General features: G+C 47.9%; 2 protein-coding genes across 2 annotated transcripts; both read right to left on the bottom strand.

The window, feature by feature from the left end:
* Positions 1-389: 389 nt before the first annotated feature.
* LOC146977815 (uncharacterized) lies at positions 390-1,646 on the bottom strand. Its single transcript, XM_085790273.1, has one exon. The coding sequence runs from the start codon at positions 1,429-1,431 to the stop codon at positions 502-504; it is 930 nt and encodes a 309-aa protein (XP_085646399.1). The 5' UTR covers positions 1,432-1,646; the 3' UTR covers positions 390-501.
* A 10,126-nt stretch (positions 1,647-11,772) lies between these two features.
* Positions 11,773-19,407, bottom strand: LOC146977814 (protein NYNRIN-like). The gene is made up of 3 exons (XM_085790508.1): positions 19,276-19,407; positions 14,119-16,056; positions 11,773-12,003 (listed from the first exon to the last, which is right to left on the bottom strand). The coding sequence occupies exons 1-3, from the start codon at positions 19,405-19,407 to the stop codon at positions 11,773-11,775; spliced, it is 2,301 nt and encodes a 766-aa protein (XP_085646634.1).
* Positions 19,408-20,750: the final 1,343 nt, after the last annotated feature.

The following is a 20,750-nucleotide window of genomic DNA, read 5'->3' as shown; positions in this document are numbered from 1 at the left end:
TGGGTGAGAGAGGCTGACAGTAAGGCTTTCAAATGTATTATATGAACTATTATGTCTAGGGTTGATAATCAGATTTGACTGATAAATAGCAGCCACTCCTCCTCCTCGGCCTGTGTTACGAGGCACATGACAGTTAATGTAACTAGGAGGGGTAGATTCATTCAAACTAACATATTCATCTTGCTGCAACCAGGTCTCAGTGAGTGTTAATATGTCAACATGGTGACTTGTAATTAAGTCATTCACTAGGAGAGACTTGGATGGGAGAGAACGAATGTTGAGCAAACCACATTTAATAGTTCTATTAGTTTGGCTTGCTGGAGCAGTGGTTTTGATTTTAACTAAGTTGCTGTAAACAACTCCTCTAGATTGGGGTTTAGGCTTAGACAGCCTCGAGGCAGACACAGTTTCTATAGGCTGGGTGGGTGACAACACGAAGGACCCAGCAGAGGGGCGTGTTAAACTGCGGCTCTGCCTGCTGGTCTGAACTCTGGGTGCTTGTCAGGGATTAGCACGGCTAATAAAGTTCCCTATATTCCTAGATAGGAGGGATGCGCCATCCAGAGTAGGATGGACGCCATCTCTCCCAATCAGACCAGTCTTTCCCCAGAAGGAGGTCCAGTTATCTATGTAAGCCACGTCGTTATCTAAGCACCACCTAGACATCCAGCGATGGAATGAACGCATGCGACTAAACATATCGTCACTCACTAGGTTGGGCAGCGGGCCAGAGAAAATTACGGAGTCCGACATTGTCTTTGCAAAGTTGCACACCGAAGCCATATTAACCTTAGTTAACTCCGACTGGCGAAGCCGGGTGTCATTACCGCCGACATGGATTACAATCTTACTGTATTTAACCTTACGTTTACATGCCAGCAGCTTCAGATTAGCCTCAACGTCGCCCGCTCTGGCCCCTGGGATGCACTTTATGCTCGCTGGTTTCTCTACCTTCACGTACCGTAAAATGGAGCTGCCAATGACTAATGCCGACTTCACAGCGGGGCTGTGAGCAACAGAGTCGACATGTTGAGTTACGTTCTCAGCGGGTGTGTCGCTGAGTGGGGAAAAGCTGTTGGAGACGTGAAGGGGTTGGTGGGCCAACACGGGCTTATTGCGTCTATGTTTCCCTCGGTTTGTTGTCACCCAGCCGGACTGACTAGTTCCCGGCTGCACGGGGGCTGGGAGGGAACTGCTAGCGGCGGCTAGGCTAGGTGGCTCCGCACCGGCTAAGCTGGACTGTGAAGCTACTATAGCTGGACTAGCCTCCATGGTGCGGAGCCGGGACTCTAACTCGCTGAGCCTCGCCTCCAGGGCTACAAACAAGCTACACTTATTACACATACCATTACCACTAAAGGAGGCAGAGGAGTAGCTAAACATCTGACACTCAGAGCAGGAGAAGGACACAGAGGAGGGAGGGGAAGCCATAGCTAGTATGCTAAGCTAGTTTGCTAAGCTAAACTAGCGGACCTGTGGCAAATACAAGTTGAATGGGGAAATACAAAGAAAGTCCTGTTAAAGACTCAAGTGACAGAAAGTTGTGTAATGTAGCAAAACGTGGTGCACACTGGTGCTTAAAGTGATTAAATTAGCAGAACACTAGACGGAGGATTGAGAAAGTCTAACACAACACAGCAACAGTGCAGCAGGTACAGGCAGGAAATGACGTAACACGCTCACCGTAAGTCTCGAGGAGTCCCGTCCGTACAGTGCATGAAAACGTTTGGCTGTAAACAGTACTGTAAACATATACCATCAAATTCTTGATAAATACATTTTCAATCTTCCTGAAAAAAATGAGAATATTCTGGAGTCATGGTTGATGAAGTTTGGTAAATATCAGAATTTTATCTCAAAAACAGAATTTTCTAGAACATTTTGAATTCTGTTTTTCCGACCTGTGAAGTCGTACCAGTTCGATCTGGTACGAGTTCACGGGTCGGAAGTTACGAGTGGCCGTTATAGTGACTTTCACAGGCAACAGGTCGGAAAAACACTAGTTACGGGTTGCCTGGAACACTACGAAGTTGTAAGTCGTGACTTGAAGCGGTTTCAAAAGCCTGCCTGGAATGCAGCATTAGCCAAAACGACCGGATCGCTTACTTCTGCTTTAAAGCAGAACTATGCAGGATTTGGGCTGTAATTATTGTGGCTCAGAGTCACTGTGATGGTTGAGTGACCTGTTATGAAGTGAATGGGGTCTAGGCCAATGCGCTCACCCCCCCCCCACTGGCTGAAAACCGCACTTGCAAGATCAGTCGTCCGTCTCGGTGTTACAAATCTCGTCAATGGATAGAAGTATCGCGAGAAACTGCCTTACGGCAGTACGAGATAAGAACGCAGATGACGTCATGATGTCACGAATCGTGATTGGTTTGAGTTCGGAAAGTCGGAGGAAACCATGGAAACATGAAATGTTTACTGATGAAGTTCAGCTTGTGGCTAACGGGGAGCTAATGCTAACACAGATACACACACCATGGGTCTTTTATAAGATAATGTAATACATCATGACACACACACACACACACCTTCGTGTTTTGGAACCTTTATTCCTGTGTGTGTATGTCTGTGTCTTTGTGCCTGTGTGTGGCTGTATTAGCGTTAGCTCCGTGTTAGCGTTAGCTCCGTGTTAGCATAGCGTTAGCTCGGTGTTAGCGTTAGCTCGGTGTTAGCGTTAGCTCCGTGTTAGCATTAGCTCCGTGTTAGCGTTAGCTCGGTGTTAGCAGGGCTTAGCAAACAGCAGTAAACACAAGCACGTGTAGGGGGGGTGGAGGAGGTGGCAGTGGCGAGTTTTTTTTTTTTTTTACGACAGTGACATGTGCCTCCCAGAATTGTGGGGGAGCTCCGGAGAGGGAAAAAAAGAGAAACCAACGAAGGAGCGAGCTATTTCCGGCCGACTTGCATAGTTCTGCTTTAAGGAGTGATCAGACAAGACATGGTTCTGAGGAAGAACTGTGATGTGGTCAGCTTCTATTCCATAAGTAAGTACTAGCACAGTGACGTGTGTGTGTGTGTGTGTGTGTGTGTGTGTGTGTGTGTGTGTGTGTGTGTTGGGAGGGGGGGCTGTCGGGGTCGGGTTGGGCCGATGGTGGGCCGGTGCGGTCAGAATTTTCCCGGTTGATCTTGGTGCCCTGCTCTGCCCCTGATATCTACATACTCCTGCATGTGCAACTGGGTGTGCTGGCCATCGTGAAATACAATCTGGCACTTTAAACTAATGTGCACTTAAAGGCCTGGTGCAATACTATCTGGCACTTTAGATAAATGTTCATTTATGACATTGTGCAATGCAACTCGGCACTTAACTCCCTCCTCACCGGCATCACTTCCCATTCCCTCCATAGACTTCAAATGGTCCAGAACTCTGCTGCCCGCCTCCTCACCCACACCCGGTCCCGTGAACACATCACTCCCGTCCTCCACTCCCTCCACTGGCTCCCCATCAAATCCTCCTCACCTTCAAAGCCCTCCACCACCTGCCCCCCCCCCCCCCACCTGTCTGACCTCCTCATCCCCCACCGCCCCTCCCGAGCAGTCCGATCCTCCTCGACTCTCCCACGCTCCTCATATTCAAATCCCATCTGAAAACCTACCTCTTCTCACAAGCCTACAACCTCTCCTATCCCTAATCACCCCACCCCCCATACTCTCCTCCCAACCCTCCGCATCACCTGTGACCATTGTTGTACCTGTTAGTGTTGTGTTGTCTTTTTGCTTGTCCCCCCCCCCCCCTTCTTGTTTCTCTGTAAGCATCTTTGAGTTCCTGAAAAGCGCTATACAAGTCTAATGAATTATTATTATTATTATTATTATTATTATTATTATTATTAATCTTAACCAACTCCTTTCTTCATTGCCTAAGCCCAACCAAACAGCCTTTGATCTGACGTAAGATGTGACGGGACAATCTATATACGTAGATATGAATTCACCTGTTGATTCCGTTAGTTGCATTAAATAGTGTTTGTTGTAATCAGTGGCGTTTTTATATGTAAAAAAGTGGTGGGGCACCACCATTTCATAGAAAGGCTGCACACCAGAAAAAACATTTGTTTTCTATTGTTAGTGATGTGTTTATCAGGGATCTGTGCATTGTAGCAATCACACAAGTCAAAATGAAGAATACAAGCTAAGATTCCACATCATAAGGTGACAAAACCAAACTCAGAGCAAATGAGAGAACAAGGAGGGAGCAGCAATGAGCTCCATACTGAAGGCCACAAGGGAGACACACACGACTATTAGGGAACAGATCCATTCTATGACAACAACCTTATGACGACAACAAAAACAACAACAACCTTATGACAATCTTCACCATCTATAGAGATCCAACACAACAATAACAATAGATTTCTATTTCAATTAATTACAAACGTGAATTATCCCGCTGCTTTAAATCTATAACAATATTGTTCCGTTTGAATAAAATGAATAAACATGTTGAATGCATTTTTTCAGAAAATGAGACAATGCTGGATAACTCAGTTCATATGGAACTGAAAACATCATCAGCAATCTGTATGCATGAACCACACACTCAAAAAAATGCATTCCAGTGTTCCTTTATTGTGCATTTTGAACAATATTGTTATTATCAGTACCACATCTGCCCAACTTGTGTTATGCTGTGCAGCAATTTGCCTGCATGGAACTGCATCAAACATAAATTGAAAAATAGGCAAGTAACTTAAAGAGTAATTTCACTGTAAATTGACACGTAGCCCTGTTGTTCAAGCTCACCACATGTAGCCCATAGGAAAAAGAAGACTGTACTGCCCTGCAAAGCTACACAGTCAGTCAACAAAATGTATAGAAACTCCCCAAAAAACCACAAGGCTTGATCTTTTCCTGTCCTTTAGTGGAGTCCTCTATTTCTCCTCCGTAAAACTGAAATTATCACAGAAACACAATTTACTTACAGTAGCCTACTTACAGTAGCATTGCATGAATAGGCCTACACTTCAATTAGCATCCAAGAGTTAGCATAGACTGAAAACTAGCAAGGTATATTTACCGAAAACATAACTAATCATGTGTTAATTACAAAAATATACAATCATGTAACACTATTCACATATTATACTCACAGATAGACATTCCCCAAGGCAAAAGCGTCCAACAATATTATTTAGCAGTCTGTTTAGCCGTCTGTGCTCACTTTTACACCCGAGCATGAGAAGTGAGCATGCAACAGAAAAAACACAACATAGCTGGACTTGACGAGCCGAGCGCTCACTTCGACGCGGTTTCTCTGAACCAAAGAGAAGACCACTCACTCGGACGTGGTTTCTTTGAACAAAAGCACATATACTTTTTAAACCTGCTTAATTATCAACTTATGAACTTTAATTTAACATTTTAACTTTTTTAACCCTCAAAGACAGTAGTACAAAGACACTGGTTATCGCAGTTAATTTATAAGAGTTGAGGTATCCCGACCCAGGTACACTTTATTTTAATGTGCTTATTACACTGTATCAAAGAGTAACTAGTGTGTACTAACACAACTGTTACATATACTAAGTTGTGTAACAGCACACGTGGTACACTATCGAAGACACTGATTATTGCAGTTAATGTGTAAGAACTGTGATATCCCAGCAGGTACACTTTATTTTAATGTGCTCATTCCACTGTATCAAAGTGTAACAACGGTGTATTAACACAACTGTTACATATACTAAGTTGTGAAACAGCACACATGTTCCAAGACTCAAGAGGCAGGAGGAAGATTGATGGAAAAGGTTGCCCAGGCAACATGGGTTGTGGTTTCACCCATTTTTCTTGCAGGTGTACCCCTTCCCCAAAGTGAGAGGCCACTTTGACCAGGTATTGTAACAAGCATTTCTTATTACAAGTGTAACAAGGACCTGTAAGTACACCAAAATACACTGTGTATTTACAATGTAAGTACATGTTATTACATACGGTTACATAGGTAATTACACTGTAATTAATTAGGTAGATACACAGGAACAGGGACCCCTTAAAATAAAGTGTTACCGGCACATTTTTCCACTCGTGACGACTGGTGGGGGACTGCCCCACCTGCACCTAATGACCAGTCGCCACTGGTTGTAATTATTTATTGCATCTAAATGTGCCTGGAACTGTGGAAACCTGCCTGTGAGGTCTTGGTGACGTGTGTGCACTGCGCCGGTGAACCAATCTACCACTGCACCGGCTGCACTTCGCCTTGCGCTGAGAGTAGACCAGGTTGGAGCTGGCGGGCTTTCAGTGCACCCTCGGCGTGGCTTTTTGGCACGAAACTTCCACTGCGGCTGAATGTGTGACACTTCCCCCTGCTGCGCTGCCACACCCATCTCGGGCCAGTGCTGTCTACCAAACTGGCAAATTGACCGTGCACCGGGCTGCGCTGATCAAAAACTTGCACTTGCCACCCTGCGCCGTGCCACGAAACTAGTGTTGGGACTCAGCCCAGTCAAAATGGAGGACAAGGCCGCATGGCTTCTTTGTCTCTCAGACAAAGGGAAACCATTGAACTCAATCCTTCACTTCTTCGCACCTAGGTGTGAAACCTCCATTACTGACCCCCTATTGGTCAGGTATGGCCCCAGGACCTGTGAGGTCACAGGCCATATAAAAGGAGAAGGTGCCCCTCTCTTCGCCCTCTTCTCTTGCCCGCTCTTCAGAAGGAGCTGCCGCTCCTCTCAGCTCCTCACCTGGAGCTACTGCTACAGCTCTCCATCCTCCATGAGGCCTGCACAAGGCAGACGCCTCTACTGGTAGCGCCGCGAGCGCCTACCAACGGATTAAAGAACAGAACCAACTAGCACGACACAAGGTCTGCTAGTTGAGTCAACAAGGAACGGAGCCACAACGCCAAGCAGAACAACCAACCAACTCTGCAAGGAGAAGGACTCTCCTCAACAGAACTCAAACTACACAGCCAGGACGGCTGTAGTTCACTGGACAAAGACACAATCACTGGACTTGACAAACCGCAACAGGACCGGCAACCCTGCAACCGCAGGAATCCCCACCAGCACCGGGATCTTCTCGCCTTCATGTGACTTGGTAACGTAACTGGGCCTAGTTAGGATTACCTTGCACCTTGACTAAGCATAGAGTACTTCAACCATGCTTTGTTGTTGTTGCTTTGTTGTTGTCAGCTATAGTCTCATATTTAGTTAACCTATGTTTAACATGCAACTTGAATGTTGAACAAAGGACACACCTTTGTTCACCTCCCCCACATCTCATGTAGTTGATCTTGGAGGCCATTTGGTTGTAACCCCCTTTGTCTCAGGACAAGGCAACCATCCTCCATCTTTTCCATTGTCTGAGGTCACACTTCACACCTCACAGACACATGGTCACCCACACTTAGTCACACTCTCACCAACACACACACACACACACACACACACACACACACTACACACACACACACACACACACACACACACACACACACACACACACACACGTGTACATAGTGTATGTAGCTTGTCTTAGTTTCATGTTTTGTTATTCCATTCTCTAGATGTGTCCAATAAACTTCCTTGAAACTTTGCTTGTCTGTTAATGTTGTACAATAGTGAGTATGCCAACCTCTACGCAGTAGAACTTCTAAATCCTTCAACTTTGCAGCTATTGATAATGTTAATTTGTTTATAATTATTAATTTAATCATTAAACAAGGTTCTATAGTAATAGTTAGCACACCCTTATGAGACTGATTTTGGTACATTGGCTGTCTGGTGCCCCGAGGTGGATTTAATAAAATTAAATCCCATTACCCATTTGGTAACCCTTCCTTTTACAGTACGGTAATTATTGGGTAAATACCTGGTAATAAGATGTATTTTCTAGGTAATAACCAGGTAATTAAATTGAATTACCGTGTAGTTACTAAGTACTTACCAGGTAATTACAAGGTAATTACCCAGTATTTACAAGGTATTTTTCCTGACTACTACCAGATATTTACCCAATAATTTCCTGGTAGATACATAGTAATTGTATATTGTAGATTTTAAACCCGGTAGTTAAAAATATTTACCTGATATTTATCTGGTAAATACCAACAAGTTACCTGGTATTTACCCAATAATTACCAGGTAGATATCCTGCAATTGCAAATTGTAGACTGTAAACCCACTGAATGGGCGATAATAACTTAGATATTTACCTGCTAATTACCAGGTATTTACTCAAAAATTATCACATATTTACCTGTAACTACCACTTATTTACGTGGTAGTTAACTAGTATGTATATGTAAATACCAACTAGTTACCTAGTATTTACTAGAAATATACTGAAAACTACCAGGTACTTCTCCAGGAAGGGGGGTATTTTCAAAATACTGAATGCAAGCTGGACTTGTTGGGCGGGGATTTTACCAGGCTTGGACATGTCATTGATTAGCAATAATACTGATTTGGGGGAATTTTTAGTTTCTTGGTAATGTCAGATTAAAAGAAAAGCGAATTGACGACTATTTCCCCATTGACTGTTAATGAGGAAATAGTGACATAAAAATACTCTAAATCTCATATATGTATATATATATATATAGATAAGGTGGCCTCAGACACACAGGCACGCACGCACACGCGCGCACACACACACACACACACACACACACACACACCCCTCAACAAGACTGCTCCCGTGAGCGACTTTACTTCTAATTCACTCTGATCCAGGTGTCTGTTTGAAGTAAGGACCAAAGTAATAGTTTAAAAATCCTTGTTTACATAGAGACCCTGTCCTTCCACACGAGGGCGCTGATTAGTAACACACTTGATTTGAATGGATTTTTTTTTTTTCCCATATTTACCTGTAACTACCACTTATTTACGTGGTAGTTAACTAGTATGTATATGTAAATACCAACTAGTTACCTAGTATTTACTAGAAATATACTGAAAACTACCAGGTACTTCTCCAGGAATTATAGATTATTTATTACCAGTCAACCTGTGTGGTGCCAGTGAGGGTATAATTTGCAACTATTTACCAAGTAATTACTTTCTAATTACAGGTAGTTACCAGGTAAAACCTTGTGAATTACCCTGTAAGAAAGGTGGAATTGTACTGTAAAAGGAAGCGTGGTTTGTTTCAATGATATTACCATGTACTTTCCTGGTAACTGTAGATTATAATCCTCAACCACCCATCAGATAATTACGATTCTTTTTTTTTTTTTTCTAACAATGTTTTTATTAACTTTCAATAAGAACATACAAAGCACATTGACATATGCCACACAAGTTGCACAATGAGATGCAGGTGAACCTCGCTGCATACTGTAGGGGATTTACATAAGGGTTTGGTAATTGACAATAATTATTAAACATTAATAATTAATAAGCAGGTTAACTAAGTCTTAATTATCAAATTCAATAGAGAAACTAATAACATTAGGATTAACGGTATTAGCTAATAATTACTAGAAGGAAGAATAGTTATGTTATTAATTAAAGTGAATTAATTAATAATATAACTGCGGGGCACCACCCTGAAATCAGGGATCAATGACCAAACAATTAGTCTCGATTATAGAATTCTCTTATGGAGTAGAAAAATCAATTAAATATGAAGGCGTGAAGTCGAGCACAAACCCTGATAACCAGCTTTAGCGTCACAATAGAATGCACACAAACAACCACAGAACAACTACTTTAGTTCAAGGGTATTTATTAAAGAAAATCATAGATAGTACACACCAAAGTCACAGGAATTCAGATCAATAAACAGTCCAGACATACACTCTAAATAACTTAGAATGAGCATATGGTGGGTGTATGTGTGTGTATGTGTATGTGTGTGTGTGTGTGTGTGTGTGTGTGTGTGTAGGCTATGCGTATGTATAGGCTTATGCGTATGTGTAGGCTATGGGCGTGTGTGTGTGTGTGTGTGTGTGTGTGTGTGTGTATGTATGTGTGGTATAGCCTAAGAGGGACACACTCAAGTTATAGGAATTCAGAGGAATACACAATCCAGCAGATATACACTTTCAATGGCTTAGGAGGTGCATATGGTAGGTGTATGGATGTGTGTGTGTAGGCTATGTGTGTGTGTAGGCTAGGTGTGTGTGTGTGTGTGTGTGTGTGAGTGTGGTCTAGGTGTGTGTGTGTGTATGTGTGTGTGTATATGTATGTGGGCGTGTGTGTGTGTGTGTGTGTGTGTGTGTGTGTGTGTGGCCTAAGAGGGAGAGGGGGAGGCGTCGAGTGACGTCGGATGGCGTCGCGAGTGGCGCGCTCGTTTGAGTGAGACAATGGACACGGTGTGGCTGTCCCCACGTGTTTCTCAGGTATATACACAATGGCTACAGCCACGCCGCCCACACAAATCACTCTAATACGAACCCTTGTGTCGAAACGCTCGTGTTTATGGCGGGGTCCCTAAAGGAGGCCCGCTGTGTTAGGTAGGTGGGTATCTGTGTGTGGGTGTGTGTGTGTGCGTATGTGTGTGGTGTATCTGCGTACGTGCGCGTGTGTGTAAGTTAGTAGGGAGAGAAAAAGGAGAGAGAGAGAGAGGGGATAACGACGGCAAAAGTGGACCGATTGGTCACGTTAGTCTAAGATGAACTCAATCCCACATGCAGCACTACAGTGAAGGCAACAGAACTAACGCCCAGGTGTCCTCACTGATTCTCTGGCGCTGATATGGAGAGTTGTGTTCATACGTGACTAACTGTCTAGTTACAATAACAAATAAGCATACAGCAAAATCAACATAATCAACATAACCGGACGCGGCGGTCCTCAAAGATATGCAACACAAATTCACGCTAGTTCTAGTCTCTGCCCAGACAAAAGCTCTCTTACTTTGGATAGAAGCGTGCTTGCCGACGCGATAGATCCGTCGATCTGATGGCGTGCGGCGCGGCTGTAGCGTCCTACAGCGGAACAAACGAGTCGTCCTCTGGAAGGGTGGCAGAGAGGAGGACCGGTGGAGTTAACTCTGGACGGCGGAGTCCGACGTCGTCTCGTGAAGAAAGGCGGCTCTCACGACTGCGGCAGAGGTGGGGAAGAGGGAGCGGCGATTGCTCGGAGGTCTTCCCCAGGATCCAGGTGGTTCAGAAGAAACTTGGGGCAGTATGCTCGTCCAGCAAGCTAACGGCGGCCCAGGTCTTGAGTTCAAACGTTTGATGTGCTCCCTTTAGAGTAACTAGTTGCGCGAAGCTGGAGCTCCTTGCGGTACTTCGTTACACGGGAAAAAGCCTGGAGCGGCGCGTCGCCGCAGCACTTAAGCCTTCGGTGACGTCACAGGGGTTTCCGGGGCTTCCGCCAGGTACTGACCAATGGGAGGCCAGAGTTTGAACGTCTGGCTGGAATCACACCTAGATGTGATTTAACGGCCGTTGTCTGCTGTCGCGCATTCCTTGTCCCCTGCTGGTTTTATGGTCCTTTGTTTGAGAACATGTGGGTGAGGTCCCAACATCCCCCCTTTGGTCCGAAGAGTGGGTTAGAGTCCAGTCTTTGGAGCAACAGAAGGGCTGAATAATCCGCATGTTTCCTGCGTGGAGAAAGTCCTCAACAGTCCAACAGTTCAAACAGTTCATATAGCACCGGTCAAGAGGCTAGTGTCTGGGCATTTATGCAGAGGCTCGTCTGGGCAGGACGTCTTAACTAATAACACTATGCTATCACATGCTACAACACATCATCACTTCTATCATGTAATAACAGTAAGAAAAAAAAAAAAAAATGAAAATGAAAGAACACAAAACAAAACACATCTAAGAATTGAAAAGAGGAGAATAGAGAATGTTTGTTAATGAAAGGGTTAGTAGGCTTCTCCTTCACCCCTTGGGGTTGGGTTGGCCAGTGGTGTATTTAGGGTGTGGTTGGTAAAGCGAGGTGACACCACTAGAATAGAATCTAATCTGGCCTGTAGCTTCTGGATGTATTTGTACATGATGTGTGCGATCACCGCGGTGATAATCCACCCACTAAGCAGAAGCACCAAAGCCACCATACTGATTGGGTGATCTTGGTAAGATCGCCCAGGCAAATGCTTAGGCAACATGGCCGTGAGCCCTTCAGGTTTTAAGTTGAATTTTATCAGTTTGGTGCCTTCGGTCAGTAGCTCATGTTGGAGGATGTCACCGATGGTCAAATTGTGTCCGACAAATGCATCCATGATTTCAATTTCAGTGTCGTATCTGTCTGGACTGAGATGATGGAGAATTATATCGTCAATGTGTACTGTGGCTCCCTCTGGGACAGTTAGGAATACTGTTTGGTTTGGCAGAGTTAACTTAGTGGCCGTATTGTGACGGTCATAAGAGACCACCACCTGGGAGGCGGGTGTACTGATGAGCCATTTATTACCGGCTCTCTCTACTCTAGTTTCGGCACCATTGTCTCTGGTAGACATGCTGCCTTGACACTTTTGCTCCGGGGCGTCGGGTCTGAGCCCACACAGGTAGTTGGTGACATCTCTGATAAAAGGGTTGCTAGGGCAAACCCAGTGGATGTCCTTCATTTTTGTGCACATGTTTAGATTGGGGACAAGGTACAGTGATGGATTGTCATCGTGGTAGGCAATAATTGGTGGTGTGTTAAGGTGTACATGTGTATCTCTTTCCCAGAACCCAACATTCAAAACTGATTTCAATCTGTAGATGTTCTGCTGCTCAATGACTGGTAAGTTTAAAATGAACCCCAACTCTAAGCTCTGTGGGTTGACTGAGATTGGGATAGCACTGCCAAGGTTATACGCCAGGTGTACTTGGGAGGGCTGCACGGTTGTGGTACTGGCAGCCCTAAGAATCTGCTCTACCGTGGTCAGCGGGACCAAGTAGGGCGGGATTCTGCCTGCACTAAGGCTATTTATGGAGGAGCTAATCTCTCTGAGGAGGTCTTGCATAAAATCTCTGACTATGCGTACATGGGTTATATCATCCTGGACGATGGTTGTTAGCGCATCTAACGCATGCCAAGTGTTGTTAAGTAGAGCTGAGTGCAGGTTGACTTTCACTATAGTCCCCTGAAGGGTTTTCCCCATACCTTGCAGTTGTCCCTGTTGGCGGCCGAGCTTCTCTTGAATCTCAGGCATTTCTTCCTCGAGTTCACTCACATGTCTTCGGAGTGTTCCCAGACTGACTGAGTTGGCAGCCGAGAGACCAATGGAAAACAGAGAGCCGATTCCTGCCGCTGCAGAGAGCAGAGCCCCAAGAAATCGTTTTGGTCGCTTCTTTTCACTCAGATCTTTTTCCGTTACCAAGAATTTGTCCAACTGTTCCAGAATATGGGCCGTTGCTTGTTCTGCATGTTCTATGGTGTTGTGGATCTGAGTCCTGCTGAGTCTACCCTCTGTTATCTTCAGGGGGAGGCGTATGTGGTTACGGTACGCGTCCCAAGGATCTAAGCGCACATAGATACGATGGGTGATGAGACTACAGTGGGTGAGAAGGAGTCCTGGTGACCCCTGCAGTACGATGCCGGTTGGTTGATTCGCGTGGACCCACTTGTAAGTGGGGGGCTGCCTAGGCTTCGGGACCTTGATCTGATAGGCCACCGGGGATAGCTTGTGCACAATCTCGTACGGGCCCGACCAGTGTGGAAGAAACTTTTTGGAGACGCCGGTCGGCTGTGCAAACTTGAAGTAGAATACCTTATTACCGACCTCGTACTCTCGGTGGGACGCGGTTCGGTCGTAATAGGCTTTGGCCCCCTTTGCACTGGATTCCAAATTCTTTTGGGCCCAGGAGAAAGTAGTTTGAAGGTGTTCCTTCAAGTCAGTCACATACTGGTGAGCTGTGTAGGCGGTAGCGACACTGACATCCTCAGGATGGTATAGGAGGTGAAGTGGCAAGGTCATCTCTCGCCCAGTCATCATCTCAAAGGGGGTGACCCCTGTGGAACGATGAGGGGTGGACCTAATGGCCATGAGCACTAGAGGGAGTTTTATGTCCCAGTCCTTGCCACCACTACCAACATACTTCCTGAGCATGTGAGTGATGGTGCGGTTGGCCCTTTCCACCTGTCCGGATGATTGGGGGTGGTAGGCCACATGGAATTTTACCTCAACTCCCAGCATATCGTACAGGGCAGTCATGACACTGGACGTGAAATGGGTACCTCTGTCTGAATCGACTGAAAGAGGGAGACCCCAGCGGCTGAACACATGGTTCAGCAGAAGAACTGCGGTCGTGACGGCGGTGTCGTTGGGAGCGGGAAGGCACTCAACCCATTTGGTGAACGAACAAGTAACGGTGAGAAGGTATTTATTACCCCGTGAGGATTTCGGGACAGGCCCAATCCAATCCACTTGAAGGTGGGACCATGGGAAAGTGACCCCTTTCTTTTGGAGGGGGGCTCGGTTTATGGGCCGAGAAGGTTGGAATTGACAGCAGATCAGGCAGCTCTGGACATAAAGTGTGGTATCTTGGGCCATTGCAGGCCAATATACCACCTCTCGGAGGGTTTGAAGAGTGGCCTTTGAGCCACGATGACCGCCCACAGGGCAGTCATGGGCATGGGCCAGCATGACTCCCCGGTGGTCCGTCGGGACTACCCAACGGACAGGTCCCTGACCTTTACTGGTGTAGACCAACAAACCCTTTTCAAGCCTCAAGTTTGGCAGTTCTCGGTAAAAACCTTGTAGTTCCTTTGACTCCCCCTTTGGTGCTTTCGGCACCCCATCTGGAGGAGGGCTGGCCACAAGTTTTCTGATGACTTTCAAGGTGGAATCCTGTTCTTGCATGGTGACCAGGTCTGAGTCCTCTAGCTTTTGGTTCAGGAACACAGTCTGGCTCTCCTGACAAGGTTCCTTCTGCTGTGTTTTTGCTTGTTGACGGGTGATAGCGTTCACCACATAAGGCTTTGAAGGGGGTAGCCAGTTGTCCTGGAACTCCCAAGGTGTACCCTGTTCTGCTCCTAGCTTCGCTAGGCGGTCTGCTTCATCGTTACCAATTTTGTCGGGGCCCGCTATTTGAGAGTGACCCTTGACCTTTCTCCAATACACCACCATCCCCTTCTCTGTTACCAGTTGATCGGTCGCCAAGAATAGTTCTGAGTGTTTGACGTCTTTGTTACGAGCGTTTTTCATCCCCTTTGCCTTCCACAAAGGGAAGTGGGAGACGAAACTATGGCGGGCGTAATTTGAGTCGGAGCAGATCACAAGTTGCAGTATCGAGCCTTCGGCAGCTTGCTGGAGCACAATGAGCACTGCTGCCACCTCGGCATACTGGCTGGTTTTGGCGCCGAGCTGGAGATGATTTGGTGAGTCAACTGTTGATTCGGGCCAGACAACGCCCACCCCAGCTCTGAGCTGGCTTTCGTGGTGGAAGGAACAGCCATCAATGAAAACTTCTATCATGCCTTGGCAGACATTCTCATCGTAGTAGTGATGGTTGGAAGGGAGCGTCTGTGTAGTGGTCAGGAGGGACTGGAAACTTGGCTGGCTTTCACAGTCACAATGCTGACATTCAGCGATACCCCGTCCCAGGGGCATTTTAAAACTCTGCGCATACTTTACCTCTACGTCGTACCCCTGTAGGGCCATCATCCAAGAGGCAATGCGGCTGTTTGACACGCGTCCTTCTCTAAGTCGTTGACTATTAAGGAAAGTGACTGGTTGGTGACAAGTTTCGATTATTACCTTCTGGCCTCCGATGTAGCTACGGAAATGCTCCACTGCCCACACTGTGGCAAGGAGAGCTTTTTCACAGTCAGAGAACTTTACCTCGACGCTGCTTAGGGGACGACTGGCGTAGGCGACAACTCGCCTGTTTGCGTCATATTTCTGTGCTAGGGCGGCGCTGAGAGACTGGGGGGAGAAGCTTGCCTCAAGGTAGAACTCTTTGTCTTTGTCTGGGTAGGCCAGACAAGGTGCTGTGCAAAGCTTCTCTTTCATGAGGCGAAAGGATTGCTCTTGGCAGGAATCCCATCGAAAGGGCTCCTCCTTGCGGAGCAGCTCTGTGAGGGGTCTTGCCATCTCAGCATAGTCTTCAATGAACTGTCGTGAGTAGTTGCAGACCCCTAGGAAGCTTCTAAGCTCCGACACATTAGTCGGTGCGGTGATGTCTTGAATAGCACGGATACGTGCTGCTTGAGGCTCAATGCCATCAGTGCCGACCGTGAGTCCGACGTACTCAACTTTGGTACGACACCACTGGCCTTTCGCGAGCGCCAGCTTGGCTCCTGCGGCCGACAGTTGCTGGAGCACATGCCGAACTTCGGCCAAGTGTTCTTCGAAAGTGCGACTCCTCATGAGGATGTCGTCCACGTAGATAAGGTTTCCACGAGCTGCCGCGTCGCTCATGGCCTTGTGGAGGAAGATATTGAACTCTGCTGGTGAGTTCGAGTAACCGAATGGGCATCGGTTCCAGGTGTATTGGCGGTTACAAAAGGAGAAGGCTAGCTTGTACTGGTCGGCCGGATCTACTTTCATGGTCCAGAACCCATTGGACACATCCACTGTGGAGAAGAAGTGAGCTCCTTTCACTTTAGCCAGTTCCTGATCCAAGTGGATCATGGGCCAGCGTGAAAGTGGGACCTGCTTGTTTAATGGTCGGTAATCGATGGTGAGACGCCACTTACCTGTTGGTTTCAAGACTGGCCAGATAGGTGAGTTGTAGGTTGAGTTGCACTCCCTGATAATTTTCTTCTCAAGCAGTTGGTCCAGGATTTCCTGTATGGACTCGTAGGCAGCCAGTGGGATTCGATACTGACGCACAAAGGTAGGTGGTGCCTTTGGGTCAGTGGGAATGCGTACCGTATGGAGGTTGGTAACCCCACAATCAAGTGAGTCCCTTGAAAAGATTGATTGGAATTCGCGGAAGAGTTCCCTAAGGGCGTCTTGCTGCTCTTGGGTTGTGAGAGCATCTGCTTTTGCAAGCTGCTTATCAATCTCGGCTTCAAAGCCGGGATAGGGTTCCCCTGGTGTGGGTACAGCCGTGTCAACCGCCGTGTCTGTGTTGACTGGTTGGGCAGTGAGAGCATGTACTAGCATGTCTCCCTCGTTGTTCAGAGTAGCACCACAGATGGATTTCTGTCCAAGGATATCATGACAAGCGGTAGCGATCATTTTGTGTGGGAAGGAGAACAGGACGTCGTCCAATCCACCGTCCTTGATCAAAGATGGGGGGAGGTTACCTATGACAGGCACTGTCAGCTCAAAGTCGTGAAACGAGCTGTCTATCAAGATACCCAGGCGCTGTCCTGCTTTGATGGAGATGGGGACCTGGGTCAAGTTTTGGACCAGGAGATATGCCGACCGATTCTGTAGTTCAAGGAGGGGGTTACCGCAGACTGTCAAGTTGAGTTCCTGGAAGTAAGACAAGGGTTGGAAGAAAGCTTGTTGGGCCGAGATCTTTTGGCCTTTAAGGAGTGCCAGACGGACGGGGAAGCCCGTTGTTCGTTCTGGTATGGTTATGCTTACTTCGCTGGCAACTTGACATGCTTGGGGAATGGTTTGGCCAGATGCCATGTGTGCCGCATCTGGTATGAGGGGGAGATTCTCAACACTTGCCCTGGACCACAGGACCTGGTTGATGGTATCCAGCTGGACGCCCAGCCTGACAAGAAGATCCGCCCCTATGATACAGGGGACTTGGAGTTCGGGGACCACACTCAAGTAGTGTACCACCTTTTTCTTTCTAATCTGTATTGAAAGAGCACATACACCGGTAGCTTTGATTAGGGTCTGCGGGGACTCTGCAGATAACAAGCGATGGCTGCGTTGTATGAAAGTTGGGGCCGGGTCTTGTTGGCACAAGGTTCTAAACAAATCTTGGTGGATTGCGGTCTTTTCTGACCAAAGGGCTACCAACGCCTGTGGGACTAGAGTTTCATTGAGGTACACGTCTCCGACGACGTGTGGACTGTATAGTGAGGGGTTCGCGTTTTCCAGCGAGCAGAGGAATGACTCATGTCCCTCAAACAAGTTTGTATTCCCAGTGGTTGGTAGCTGTGGGTCACCGGGGAGCGTGGGACCGTCGGAGCTTAACCCGGGCTCAGGAGGAGATGTGAAAGCTGGCAAGGGAGCCTTGGACTCAATGGTAGAGACCGTGGGGCCAGGAGTGGACGGACCATCTCCTTGGCTATGCGCCTTTGGGCTGCTTATCTGAGCCCAAATGTGCCCGCGATGACAGTCGATGAGAGGGGCCAGCCTATCCAGCAGGTCCTGACCAAGAAGCAGTGGTTCTGTATCTATGGTGGTGACATAGACAGGGTGTATGAGGGACATCCCCTGAAAGGTGATGTTAACCCAGGCACGTTGGGTGATCGGTGATTGGTCCTGTGTGTAGCTCGTGATGCTGATGTTGCAAGCCTCTATTTGAAGCGGCTTACCAAGGGAAAGCATAGCTCCGGTGACCTCTGAAAACATGCGGGTGTTCATCAGACTGATCTCTGACCCGGAGTCAAGCAGGGCAAGGGCCTTGACACATCCTCCCACTGTAACTGAGGTGTAGATGCGCCGGGCGTTGCCCTTACGCACTAAATCAGCCAAGAAGGTCAAGAATGGTGTGTTAGCGTGTTGGGAGGAGGTCATCTTGGGGAATCCCTGTGATTCCCCCGGTCCCCTCCCCCAGCTCACGAAGTAGACTTCTTGAGCGGCGGGGGGTTTTTCCCGGCTTAGTCATGCTGATGAGGGTTCTGTGGCTGGTCCCTGCGGAGGGTCAGCTACCACTTGGCTGGGGAACTTCTTCACTACTTCAGTGACGGCCTGTATGAGTTCGGCTATCTCCGACCCTGGATGCTCATTACGTTGGTAACCTTGGTAACCTTGGTGACCATGGTGACCTTGGTAACCTTGGTAACCTTGGGAACCTTGGTGACCTTGGTGACCTTGGTGCCTACCGTTATACTTACCTCCTCGTTTGTTGTTTCTGTTGAACCCCCCCCTTTGCTGGGGGAAGTTGCGTGGGTTTGGCTTACCTGACCTATCGTTCCTATAGTTTTGCCGGCCGCCCCCTTGGTTCGGGTGCTGGCGGCCATCTGATGCTGCTTGGTTGGTGGCTCTATCCCGAGGGGTTTCACTGCCCTCAAGGGTTAAGTCTGTATCCTCTGACGCCTGGATTCCCAGGACTCTGGCTTCACCCCCGGGTTTCTTACCTGTCTCCTGGCGCAATTCCCACACCATTTGCGCATGTTTGCGGATTTCTTTCATAGGGGGATTGTGGGTCCGGTACATCAGTGAGACGTCGTACCTTACCAGTTCGTGGAGATTACGGACAAATAGGGACTTGAAAGCTTGGTCTTCCTCTAACCCAGGTGCGTGGCGGCCCTGGAAGAAGGCTACCTGCAGGCGCCGATAGTATTCCCTCGGTGGTTCTGTCTTCTTCTGGGTGACTGCGTAGGCGCCCATGGCGGCGGCGGTAGGATCATTGTAGAGGGAGTATTCTTCCCTCAGAGCTTGGCAAAGAGCCGAGTAAGTATCCCTGGTGTCAGGGGGATTCCATGAACACATGGACGCTCCTGGATGAGGTTTTCCAGATGAGCTTAAGCTTCTCCCGCGTGGAGGGGCGAGGGAGATCTAGCAAGCAGCGTTCGACCTCCCGGAGGTAGTCATCAACACTAGCCTCTGGGTTTCCCGGGTCAAAACGCTCGACATCTCTAGCAAGGGATTCAAGTTGACGGGTCCTCAGGCCTCGTTCTTTTGAGACGCCGTCGTCTGAGTCTTCTGAGGTGACGTCTCGGTCATCTCTATACCGTCGGAAAGAAACGGCCTGAGGACGGCTGGAATCGCGAGGATCAAAAGCACGAGTATTTCGATGGGTCGGAGTATAATATTCTCTCCATTGTGATGACGAGACTGGGTCGTCAAAGCGCTGAGCAGTACGAATGCGTGCAGAGGGGGGGGCACCGCTGTATTGGGGGACTCCTGAGTCCTCATAGAAAAGTGTTGGTGGCTGTTGGTAGCTGCTCACCACAGCTCCTGCGTTGACCGGAGCTGCGTATCCCTGGGTGCTACTGTATTGGTAGTCCCCAGGGTACGGCTCAGGCAACACAGTGGGCCCAAATTTCCTCCGATCTGCGGCAGTGGTGTAGTTTGGAGTGAATGGTTCCCATTGCTGGGAATCCTCCCACCGTCGTGTGTCTAGCGCGGTTTGCTTACCTGATCGGATTGGCCTATATGGCTGGGGATCCTCCCACCGCCGTGTGTCCGACGCGGTTTGCTTACTTGCTCGGGCTGGCTTATATGGTTCAAGGTCATATTCCTGAGTGCGGGTCCAATTGGATCTTTGACCATAAGCCGGAGCATCTGAGTCGTACCCAAGTGAGTACTCTGCCAGCCCCGCAGCAGATCTCTCGGGGGCGTAAGCTTGTGAGCTTATTGGAGGTCTCAGGGCTGGTTCTGGCACACGACTTACCTGTATCATCTCGTCCTCCTTATCCTGGAGCTCCTGTTCCAGGCGGGATTTCTCACTTTGCCAGTAAGTGAGTTCTTCTCGGGCTTCTTTTGCCTGGCGGGCTGTCTCACTCTGCAACCGAGTGAGTTCATCTTGGGCTTCTTGTGCCTGGCGGGCTTTCTCACTTCGCAACCGAGTGAGTTCATCTTGGGCTCTTCGTGCCTGAATTTCAGCCTTGCGCTGATAGAGCAGGGCAATTTGCCCCAGAATGTCTGGGATGGAGCGCGGTGGCTTCCCAGTGGGGTCATTAACATAGCTGACCAGCTCCTCGAGCTTTGCCTCGCACGTGTCGAGGCGGTAGGCACTCAGTGTCTCTCTGTCATTTAAGGAGAGACGGATGAGTCCTGCGACCGCATCCTGCAGGGCTGCGTCGCATGGACTTTGGGGAGCTTCTGCTCCT

This window comes from Trachurus japonicus, chromosome 11, assembly GCF_045865225.1.
Source record: "Trachurus japonicus isolate A0001 chromosome 11, Traja_1.0".
Lineage (NCBI taxonomy): Eukaryota > Metazoa > Chordata > Actinopteri > Carangiformes > Carangidae > Trachurus > Trachurus japonicus.
The sequence above is the reverse complement of the archived record's forward strand: the minus strand, read 5'-3'. Positions and strand labels throughout refer to the sequence as shown.